This window comes from Pipra filicauda, unplaced genomic scaffold (assembly GCF_003945595.2).
Source record: "Pipra filicauda isolate LSUMZ 115617 unplaced genomic scaffold, ASM394559v2 scaffold397_size650280_pilon, whole genome shotgun sequence".
NCBI classification, from domain to species: domain Eukaryota; kingdom Metazoa; phylum Chordata; class Aves; order Passeriformes; family Pipridae; genus Pipra; species Pipra filicauda.
Genome location: NW_024104528.1, coordinates 87,878 through 98,991, shown reverse-complemented (window position 1 = coordinate 98,991; position 11,114 = coordinate 87,878). Strand labels below are relative to the sequence as shown.

General features: G+C 46.7%; 2 protein-coding genes across 2 annotated transcripts in view; one reads left to right on the top strand and one right to left on the bottom strand.

The window, feature by feature from the left end:
* Positions 1–95: 95 nt before the first annotated feature.
* LOC120323985 (nascent polypeptide-associated complex subunit alpha, muscle-specific form-like) lies at positions 96–5,425 on the bottom strand. The gene is made up of 5 exons (XM_039385135.1): positions 5,335–5,425; positions 1,519–1,990; positions 1,244–1,414; positions 998–1,011; positions 96–597 (listed from the first exon to the last, which is right to left on the bottom strand). Exons 1-5 carry the CDS (start codon positions 5,423–5,425, stop codon positions 434–436), a joined length of 912 nt encoding a protein of 303 aa, XP_039241069.1. The 3' UTR covers positions 96–433.
* VWA2 (von Willebrand factor A domain containing 2) overlaps positions 1,216–11,114 on the top strand; it is a 27,136-nt gene continuing 17,237 nt past the window's right edge. The window contains exons 1-4 of the mRNA XM_027740028.2: positions 1,216–1,427; positions 8,115–8,173; positions 8,795–8,869; positions 10,782–10,915. Coding sequence (XP_027595829.1) covers positions 8,125–8,173; positions 8,795–8,869; positions 10,782–10,915 — 258 coding nt within the window. The 5' untranslated portion in view covers positions 1,216–1,427; positions 8,115–8,124. The remainder of the gene's footprint in view (positions 1,428–8,114; positions 8,174–8,794; positions 8,870–10,781; positions 10,916–11,114) is intronic.

Below are 11,114 nucleotides of genomic sequence, written 5' to 3'. Positions count from 1 at the left end.
GTCAGCCTTTTTTGTCCACTTGAACTATATATTTTAAGCTTGGGCTTTGTGCAAATTGGACGAATCTTGAGATTAAGCTTGTTGTGCAAGTGAAATATTTTTGTTTGAGTTCATGGTTTATTACCCTTAAATTGCCTCAGATTTTTTTCCCCTGCCTCTTAGTTTTTGTTGCATCATATTCTTGCAGTAACTAATAATTAGATGAATGCTTGCACTTGGGTTTCTAGAGTTCTGTTTGTGCCCCTGGTTCTGAACCAAAATTGTAGTTGTGTCAAGTGTCCTTTGACCCTGTCATGTAAGGCAGAAATGTTTTGTCCAAAGCTGGACCATCCTGTATTTTAAATTAATTGCTTGGGTAATGCTTTCTTCCTTGGCTTTTATTGTGGGAGCTGCTTTTTTGTGGCAGGTGGGATCTACCCCAGTTCTGTATCCTTTAGCTCCGAATCAGACCTGTGCAGAACAGAGAACAGCTGGGCAGAGCCTGGGTGCTGCACACACAGCTCATCTTGTGTCCTTTTCTTGCTGGGGAATTCTTGCATTGCTCAGCTTTCAGGGGTAGGGACTCGTTACAGCATGTGTGAGTGGCAACCACGTGTCCTGACAGAGAACAGAAGTGAAAAGCAGGATAAGGAAAGCTGATCTAGGAATGGGATCCTACTTCAGTATAGCTTCTGTTAGCGAAATAATCTTATTATGTGAATTCCACTTTATTCCTAAAAAATGTAGCTATTTATAACTCCAAAGTATATGAAGTTAACGCTTTTCAAAAAATACTGACTTGCAGAGAGTTTTTTTCTGCTCCTGCGGTTGCACATCTTCAGTTACAGAACAAAACATCCCCCCAGTTAAACAAAAGACCCCAAACAAACAAACCCACCAAACAGCCAACCAAACAAAACAAAACAAAAACAACTCCAAGCAACAAAACATTTTTGAAACAGACCCCCTACATCATTCCTCTAAGTGTAGTATGTGTGAACATGGCACTTTTACTCACCAGTAGAGTGTTTTCTGTGGACAAACAAGCCTTAGGAAAACAGTCTCAAAAAAAAAAAAAAAAGTTGAATCCTAGGTGAAGCTACTTTAGAGCTGTTAGGAGGCAGAGTAACCCGGAGCCTGTGGCTGTACTTGTGCTCTGTGCTGCTGCCAGGCCTTCTGGCTGCGCTCCAGGAGCGCAGACATTTTCAGCTGTGCGAAGTCCGTGCAAATGAGCGCATACAACAGTGTTGCTCTTAAATCTAACCTACGGCAATGTGGGTGTTCCTGGTGCTGCTTCCCCCGCCCCAATTCGAGGTTGCAGGTGGCAGGATGTGATGGATGGGGAGGAGAGGCTGTCACAGCTGAGCATGGTATAAATTCAAGAAGGGAGGAGGCTGTTCGTGAATTCCGTAGGTGCACGAGAGCTGCGCAGAGTCTGCAGAAAAAAGGTAAAGTGCACCTCGGACAGGCTTTTTTTTCCTTATATGCATATATACATTATTATTTTCTTTTTTTATTTGATAATATCTTAAACCTTACCTTGGAGGGTAGAGCCCGCGTGGGGAGGCAGAGGTGCTGGGGGTTCGCTCGCCCAGCGGGGCCGGGTGGGCTGCAGTCTGCGCCGGCCCCGGGGCGGGGGGCGAGGGCAGCCCTGGTGGGGAGCGGAGCCAGGCTGGATCAGGAGGTGATGGAGCCAGGGTGAGCCTTCCCGAGGAGGGCTTGGGCTGGTCCCCAGCGGGGCGGGCCGGTCCCAACAACGAAACCTCTCCGGCCCCTCGGAGGGGTGCGCGGGCAGCGGGATGCGGCCGGCGGGCCGGAGCCCCTGGGCCAGCCGGGGTCAGGGAGGTGGTGGTGGCAGGAGCACCCAAAGGAGCCGGTTGCACAGCTGAGGTCCTGCTCCGGGTCGGAAGGAGCCTGGCTACCGGTGAGCCCCGGCGGGTGTGTGCCTGTGGTCCCGCCCAGGGCACAGCTCTGCCCCTGCGCTCAGTCGCGGGGATTTGGGCAGGCTCCGCTGCGACACGTGGTGAATCTGTTCTCTGTAACGAATGAATAGTGCCGCGCTACCTTATTAAAATAACAAACCCCCCCATCGCCCAGAAAACCAGACCCAGCGCACGCTCTAGTGCTCGAATGGATTTGTTTCTAGCTCTTCTAGGGTGCGGCCAGGGGAAAGTGCTGAACCTGCCAGGGCAGGCTTTCCAACAGGTTGTGTCCCATGTCCTTAATAAAAATCTTTCTGCAGAAGATGCAAAACCAACTTGATTAAATCTTGATGATCAAGGAAGGACTAAAGGACCTGGAATGATACAGGTAATATGTTTGGACGTTTGTACTTCATAAAGAAACGAGAACGGCTGTTGTCTTTGAATACAACAGCAGCTTTTCCTGCTATGGTGCAATGGGTAGAGGAGGACTCAGGCTGGTTCCTAGTTGTGATACAAATTCATGCACCTGTGAGCAAGTCACTTTGTCTCTTCTTACCTTGGTTTCTGTGTATGTTAAAGAGGGATGAAGATGCCTTCCCCAGTGGCCTGGACTGGAAAGAAAATGGAGATGGCTGGACCCTGCTTCCGAGTTATCTGGGAAAATGTGAACAGACATTAAAATGTGACCTAGTAATTGTGAAAATTACTTCATGGGGACTTGTGCTAAGTTGACTTCCACTTTGTTTGTTTATTTTGCATAGTAAAGATGAGGCATTACCGTGAGACAAGTCCCTCATATAACCACATTTTCCCACTTCATTCAGAGAGGGCTGTGCTGTACAGGCAGTGTGTGTGCTGAGCCATTCTTCATCTTCTCTGTGCTGAGCTATTGACCACATCTTCTCCTGTGTGTGTTCCTAAAGGTATCTGGGTCTTCCAGGAAGACTCTGAAAGGAATAACTAGATGGAATGACTTAAAAGTTAGGTCTCTTTTGACCCTACTGCAGTTTCGGAAACAAACAAAAAACCATGTGGAAGATTCCTGTTTTCTAGAGTAGGGCCTTTAGGAAGAGCCCACAGGCCGCTGTTCTGAAAATGCATGCAGGTATCAGCTTGTACATGTTTGTGGGAGTGACACCATGGAGATAATTCCCAGGTTTGTGGTTTGTCTTTGGGGCTCACAGAGATGCAGCAGGAAGATAAGGTGTGCAGCAGGGTTAGTTTTGTAAAAGGGACCAGGTGAGATAATCTCAGCATGTCTCATATTCTGAGAGTTGAATTGAATACCAGAGATGTTCAAAAAGGATCTCTCCCTTCAGCCTCTGCTTTAGGTAATCACTGCAGCTAACAGGCTTGGAAAAAGTACAGTTCCTCATTTTTGGCACTATCAAGTGCCTTGGGAAGGGCAGACCAGAATTCTGTTTCCTCGAGAGAGATTCATCACAGCAACCTCCAAGTCCTTACTCCTGCTTGGGGTTATTACGAGGTTTGTCCTTCCAAGCTGGTGCCTGTGGTTCAAGGTTTGACTTCTTCATCTACCAGCTTGATGCTCTTTAGCCAGTAGTTTGATTCTGCTGCAGACAGCAAACCCCTTCAGCACTGCTGGGAACACAGGCAGGGGAGACTCTTGGGACAGCAATACTGATAAGTGAAATAATAATAGAGGTCTTATGTCTTGTAAGATGAGGTGACAAACCTAAGGTCTTCTTGTCCCTCTGGGAAGCTCTTGGACAAAGGCATCTGTGTGGTGTGATGGTACATTTAAGGAATAAAGCAGAGATATGTTGTTTTGTTGATATGCACAAGACAGCTGCCTGCTGCAAGAGCACGGAGTGTGATCCTCTTCGTTCTTTGGGAACCATTCACACCTGCTTGTGGCATAGGTAGATCAGTAGTTGATCCACCTCAGGTGTGAAAGTTTTTGGCTGATGTAAGGCAGTGCAGGTCAGGCCAGACACCCAGCTGCAGATTCCCTTTCCAGATTTGCACAACTCCGGGCAGGGGGTGACAAAAATAATTACAGTAATTGCACTGGAACCCATAGCCTTGAATTAGTTCTCAGTAGGTTAAGTTGTCTGTATGCTCTTATAACCTCACTATAAATTAAATTGTTTGGTTGTTTGTTTTCTTATGCTGCCTTTGGTTTGTCCTAAGATATAAATTTCCCCAGATCCCCATTCCACTTTTCTCAGCCACTCCATAAAACATTTCTTCCCAGCACCGACATTGGATGCCTGCTGCTGCAAGCAAGTGCAGAGTGCTTGCAGTGCTGAGGCAGCTCTGCCTCCTTTGGGTGGTCTTGCATGTGGCATCCAGCAAAAGATAAAAAAGGTGAGGCATTCATGGAGACACTCCTGCTGCTCTAGCCACAGGCAAAGTCAGTAGCATGAGTTTTTCTGTCAGAATAAACTACACAGTAAGTTTGGCTCAAGCTCTTGGGTCAGAAAAGTGTCTTTTATTCTGTAACTTGTGGGTCACACAGGACCTGATCTGCAGTATGTTGATTTTGACAGTAGCCCCTGTGAGCAGTGCTGCAAGTCTTTTTATGTACAGGAGCCCTTATTGCACAGACAAAAACAGCCTGTCAAATCTCACTTGTTGTAGAACAGGGGGAGAAGAATAAATAAGCTGGTTTTGCAGAGCATCTTATGGAAATTTAATCATGTTTATAGCTTGGAGAAAAACATTGTCAAAACTTTTAGACTGAAATTTGTGATGTTGTTTTAAGGAGAAGTTAAACATTTCCCTGTTGTCTTCCCCCCCTTCGGTTTCAGCTCCCACTGTTAGCTGCCCCCAGTCCTCAGGCTATGCCGGTGGCTGGGCAGAGGGGGCGCCTGGAGCTCTAAGAGACATGGCCCCCTGCCTCCAAACCTCAGCCAAAAGAATAAAGTACAATTTACATATGGAAAACAAGCTGAAAGAGACTAAAACAGAGATTGGCCTGAACATCAGATGAGCCCACAGCAGGAGGTTGCCCTCTGCGAGCCAGGCTGGTCCTCCCCAGTGGAATGCTGAAAGGTGTAACACCACAGGGTTGTAATGGCAGTGACAGGAGGTCGCTTGGCTTGTTAAGAACATGTCCTAATGAATATGCAGTGTAATCTTTCCTGCTTCCTCTGCTATTGAAGGAGGACAGTTTGAAAAATGAGCTGGAGATACCTTTCGTTGCAAGCCGGGTCTCTGAGATGAGGTGGTAATTAATTAAAGCATCTGACTGGTAGCTTTAAGTGTCTCCTGCTTGTCCCGGTAAAAGAGTAACATTTGCCCCAAAGTGGTGTTTGTGACATTAATGTTCTGGTAAGGGCCTGTAGAAATGGGGTACTTTCATATGGATACACACAGGATAGCTGCTCGTAGTGGTGTTTCATGTCTGGCAAGTTTAGCAAAGTACATGAGACCAGTTGCAACCCTTTTTTTCCCCCTTTCTTACAGAGACTCCAGTCCCTTCTCAGGCAGGTGCTTGGCTCATTGTAGGTGCAGTTGTGCACCTGCAGGTAGCACAGGTGACCATAGTAGCCCATGGTGCTGGGTTCACTGTGTCTTCAGACCACAGTTTGATTTTGTCTCATCAGTAAGAATAAGCAAACCTGGATATTTGGCAGATGCTGAAAGACATGTTGGGAAGGTACTTGTCAAGAAGATCTCTTCTCCCCTCTACCTCTTTCTCCCCTCTCGTTTCTTTCACTCCTCCAAATAAGGTACGTGTGGTTATACTCTTACTTGGCTTTGTGTAAGTTGTCATCATATTTAAATGGCCTGAGTATGAATCTGGGTACAAAAGTAGGAGTTTTGACTGACTGGCTGTGGTTTGGAAAAGAAAAATAAATTACTTTTGACTCTGTGCTGAGGTAAACATTTTTGAGATTCCCTTCCTTAATGGCCACTAAGATAAACTGAAAAGGACCTTCACTCACCACCCCATCCCCCAGCAGAGCTGCTGTCTAAAGTTGCTGCTGCTAATCCTGGGCTAATGCTGATGTGCAGCAGGTGATGATGAAGCTTTCTTTCAATTCCTGCTGCTGAGAGTCTACCTGGACTGAAAGCAAAGAATTCATTGTGCAGATTAGTTGATTTAAATCCAAGATAAGACCGAGTTGTAGAAACATCTTGACCTGTCATTGTTTTGTATGAAAAGAACCTGAAATCCCCCCCTCACACACACCTGTCACATCTGGTTGCAAGCAGAGGCTTGTCCTCCATTGGGTGATGTGAGCTCTGGAAATAGCTCCTAGAAAGAATGTCCTTGGGGCATGGCAAAAGAATGACCTTCCCTCTGTGGCATGTGCCAGGGCTTGGAGCTTCTGAGGGACATAAGGGCTCCCTTGGTGAACTCATGTTTTGTGTTGACCTCCCTTTACTTAACCAAGCTTGGGTTAGTTTGATGAAGTCTGGTGGGGGTGTGAGAGGATGTGATGAAGGGTGATGCTTGTAAAGCACCTGGTACTGCAAGACACAGTGTTACTGTGTTAATAATCCTTGGTGACACTCAATCCCCTCTTCATTGTGGACCTGGGCAGGTAACTGATCATGGCCTGCTGCAGATCTTACCTTGTCTGATGAGAGGGGTGTGAGGTGCAAGCAGCTGCATAGGCTTAATGAGCCCTTGCTCTGAGCGGTGTGTCTGGGATGGGTGCTACAGATTCCCCCGGCAGAGGGAAGGATCAGAGACTGATGCTCTACTGTAAGACAAGCCCATCACTTCAAGTATCTCTCCCACTCTCCTGAGGAGCTGGCCCAGAAGAGAAGTTTCTGATGCTTAAAGCTCAGCTTGTGTCCTGGGGTTTAAAGTTTTACATATCCCTGGGAGTACGCCTGTCTCTTGATAAAGTCTTCCCATCTGTAGAAACACAAGGGGTGCTGGCACCCAATCTGAAAAATTGGGGAAACTGAGGAACATTAAATCCAAGGTAAAACAGCAAGACAGAAAAAGGATCCATCACTCAGCTCCTTCCTCTGACTGAATACGTTCCTTTCTGTGCAAGCTAATATAGACAGATGTGTTCAAGGGCGGTGGTGGAAGGTTGGACCAGGACAGGCAGTGTGGAGACCCCATGGGACACCCAGGAGACTATTTGTTGACCCCCACTGCCCTGACTCGTAAGGTTTACCGGATTACACTTCCAAAGAATTGGCACCTGGAGTGATGGGAATGGGCCTATTTCGGTGATTTCCCCAACATGCCTCAGTTTTTCCCATCTACTAATTAAATATATAATTTGCTGCAGACAAGTCTTTCCTGAGAAAAACCCCCCTCTGTTTTCTTGGAGAAACAATTGGTTAATAGAGCTGGTAATAAAATATGCTCTTATTTGTCTTTAACTACACGAAGAAAATCTGCTTTTGCAATGACAGAGGCAGAAACTCATTGGGAATCTGGTCAAGGGTGTTCTAGTGAGTGCTTTTAGTCTGGAGAAAAAAAAAAAAATGTGTTTGAAACAGAAAGCCAAGGGCTCTGCCAGACACACTTGGTCTAAATCTGAGCACGCTTGAAAGTGTCACTCAAGTCCTCCAATGATGTGATGGCAGCCTTGCTGATTTCAAAGGAAAAATGAGCAGAAAATTTACTTGCCTGGACAGTTATACATAAAAGCATCTCCCCAGAAAGCCGGCCTTTGAAAAATGTAAGGCATAAAAGAGCCTGTGGTTGAATGTTGTTGAAGAGCTATGATGAGGACATGCAGCAGTGCTGGCTGAGGCAGAATCCACGGGATGGGTCCCCGCTGTGGCGGGGGACACGGCTCTGCCCTGTGCTCAGTAAACCCCCAGAGTGGATGTGTTCAGCTCTCCACCGGCTTCCTGAGGGACACAAAGGCCCTGGTGGGATTCAACTTTGAGAGGAAGGTGCAATGAAGAGGAGGGACATGGAGTAAGGAGAGAAGAGGTCTGGGTGGGCGTGGAGGGGAGGAGAGAAGGGCAGGCTAGGCTAGGCAGTCCCTCCCTCCCTCCCTCCCCTGCAAAGCCTGCTCTCCCTGCTTGTGATAGGAAAGGAGATGAGCAGGGAGATTTTCTTTTCTATCTTTCCCTCATCTTCATGTTTTGTCCTTTTGTTTCCCACCCTTCTCCCCAGGGCAGGAGTTACTTTTGCCCCTCAGACAAAATGTTTCTGAGCCCATCACCTGAGATGCCCAGCAAGGAGATGATCAGCTGCAGGTAAAGAAACTGGCTTTAGGAACTGGATTCTTATTGCTCTTTTTTTTTTTCCCTTCCCAGATTTGTCACCATGAGCCTCTTGTCACTTCCATCCATCTGCATTTTCCTGCTTTCCCAAGGTACATTTAAATTCATCATTTTACATTAGTGGTTTTTGTCTCAGGTGCTTCCCCACCTCTGGCTGGAGTTCTTCATTCTGAGGAATGAGAACCAAGTCAGTGCCTCTCCCGGAGGTTTAGGAATAAACTTCTGAAACATAGTTTCACACAGGAAGCAGAGAAAATAATATACCTGGAGAAACAGCTTTTCTGAGAATTTGAACATATGTGACTGATCTGTAGGTGAAGTGTCTAATTGATATGGGAAAAGCTGAAGTTGTTATCATAGTAAAAGTGCATAAATTTCTCCAGTCCTTATGACTGAAATCTCAGAAGCCTAAGCTTGGTCTAGCTCTCATTTTTGCACTGTCCCCACACACAGTGAACATAGGGTCTGTCCTGTGTGCTGGAGTCATGTCCTTGGCATTTTTCATCCTTTCTCTGTCCCTGCTAGAAGGAATTTCCTGTCATAGGTAAACTGCTGTGTCACCAAATTATTTTTTTGCAAATATGAAAAGTATACAGCAAACCAGAATTTTTGCTATTATAGATTAAAGCAGGTGTGGGGTTTTTTGGGTTTGTTTTTTTTATTTGTAAGGCAGTTTGTAGCATTCATGGGTGATTATTTGTTTAATCCCACAGTTTTGCTGGTGTTGGGTGTACTAGAAATCCATGTTGACCAGGAGATGGTCGGCAAGATCTCAGCTGCTGTCAAGTGTAAGTTTGCTTTATAAAGCAAGTCCTTTCTATTTCTGTTTTTTTCCTTCCTTTGCTTTTTTTTCATTTGTTGCACCCATTCAGTCCATAAAGTCCCCAGCAATGATCTGGCAAGCACAGCACAGTGGCTGCTTCTGCCCTAACATGGCTTTCTTCCTCATTGGTGTTGGCTCTTCTGGGATGCAACTTACTCTGTTTTTCCCAAATTGGCTATTTGCCAGCTGGCTGGTGTTTCTATCAGTTCCTTCAGAGCTGACTTCAAGCAATCCTGATTTAGAGAGCTGTGTTTAATTACAGACTTGATCAGACATCCCACGTGGGTAGTTTTTTCAGGCTGTAAAGACAGCAGCAGTCACGATGCTGTGAGGAGGGGTGACAGAGCTCTGGCTGGCTGGCAAACCATGTTCACCTGCAGCTCCCTGGATGTACTTGCAATCACTGATAAACTGTATTGTGTGTTCTGCTAACCATTATTTTCTGTTGGCTGTCAAGTGATAAATTACATTTTTTCCTATGCTGGGAATGCCCTCCAGCCCCATCCTACAGCACCATGTGTTCAGTTCAGATATCCCATCTTGAGGTGCTGTGTTTGGGTGTTCCTCACTGCTGCACATCACCACAAGTCCTTGGGTGGGCTGTAGACATCCTACTTACAAGTCCCAGGAAGAAAACTGCATGGTTGCAGCTGGAGCCCCCTCCTCGTACTGCTCAACTCCAGAGCAACCTGAGGAGCATTTCTCCATGCTGAGTCCAGTCCGGGCTGGGGGCACAGCAGCTTTCTCTGTGCATGCTTAGGCAGGCAGCTGGGTTCTTGCATCTCCACGTTCAGCCCGGCTCAGAGGACAAGGCTGACAGGCCGGGAAGGCGCTGGAAGGGGGGCTGCGCTCCAGCTTGTCCTCAACACAGTGCTCCAGGGCAAGGCTGGGTGCCCTCTTAGAAGAACCAGTGACCCAGAAGGGAATGCTTTACAACTTTCAATCCCTATAATCTGGTATGAGAAAACCATAATTATAAATTCAGGCTTTGGCTAGCAGAAATGATTTGGGAAAAGTGGTGATAATAAAGAGATTATAATAATGGGGATAGAGTAATGTCACTGGCCAAAATGGTTCAAAGGTTTGGTGTGCTTGCTCTCTGTATTGAGCTTCTGGATTTAGTTTCCCTTGAAGTTGGTTCTGGTAAATGCTGCAGAGGAGACTTTAAAATTTCCATTTAAATGCTTTGAAAATGACTCTTCAGTGTCTGCAAACTGCCATTTATTTATTTATGTCAGTGAAATTATCAAAAGCATAAGCACCTCAGAAACTTGTACTTGGGAGCAGTTGTGTTCATGCAGGCAGGGGTGATACAAGGACACATCTCTGAAGACGAGATAAAAGGCAGATTTTTGTGAGAAGTGTTTCTGTCAGTGTCTGGGAGCTGTTCAGAGAGTTCATGTTTAGAAAAATAAGAGCGTGTTTTGAAAGATGTGCTGCAGATGAAACACTTTGGTCTCCAAGGGACTCTGTGCACTTTGCAAATGCCTCCTGTGTTCCCATCTGTGCCCTGGGCTGGCAGAGCCTGCAGGTCCCACCGGCACGGCCACCTTTCCCTGCTACTCACCCCTGCAAGTCCTCACAGCAAGAGCAGCTCTCCCTGCGGTTGGTGATGCTGCTCCCGTGCTTTCACTGAGCTGGGAAACCAGGCTGGGGACCTGGACTCTTAGGTGAAAGCCTGGCAGACTGTGAGAGCTGAGCTGGAGCTGCTGCAGGCCAGAGCATGAGTGCCTGTGGGCGATGGGATATCAGCATTGGGCTGCCCCCCTGTCTGCAAGTCCATTTGTCTGTCTGGATTTTCACCTCTTGGTTGTCTACTTTCAAAGAGTGGGACTAACAAAGTGCAGTTTCACAGTGTATATATTTTTTATTCCCAGTGATGCAGTGCTCTGCTTCATTAGATGTCCTTTTCCTCTTGGATGGCTCCTACAGCATTGGCAAAGGAAGCTTTGAAAGGTCCAAACACTTTGCGGGCAAGCTCTGTGATGCCTTGGACATCCATCCAGACAAAGTGAGTGTCAGGAATGTCTCATCTAAGTTTCAAGCAGGTTGGCAATGTGTGGAAAGGCCAGTGGTAACGTGCTGAGTGAAATTGCAAAATCCAACCTACCAGCTGCCATGAGGTCAGAGTATTTATCCAAAAGCCAGACAGGCTGCGGTTCCTAGTGTGCATCAGTCCCACAACACTTCCCTGGTTGAGGGCCTTGGGG

Coding starts and splice junctions, on each gene's coding strand:
- LOC120323985 (XM_039385135.1), bottom strand. CDS start 5,425: ATGGGCTACTATGGTCACCTGTGCTACCTGCAGGTGCACAACTGCACC. Junction 1,991..5,334: donor GAGAAGGGACTGGAGTCTCT/GTAAGAAAGGGG, acceptor CACGTGTCGCAG/CGGAGCCTGCCCAAATCCCC. Junction 1,415..1,518: donor CGCGGGCTCTACCCTCCAAG/GTAAGGTTTAAG, acceptor TTTTTTCTGCAG/ACTCTGCGCAGCTCTCGTGC.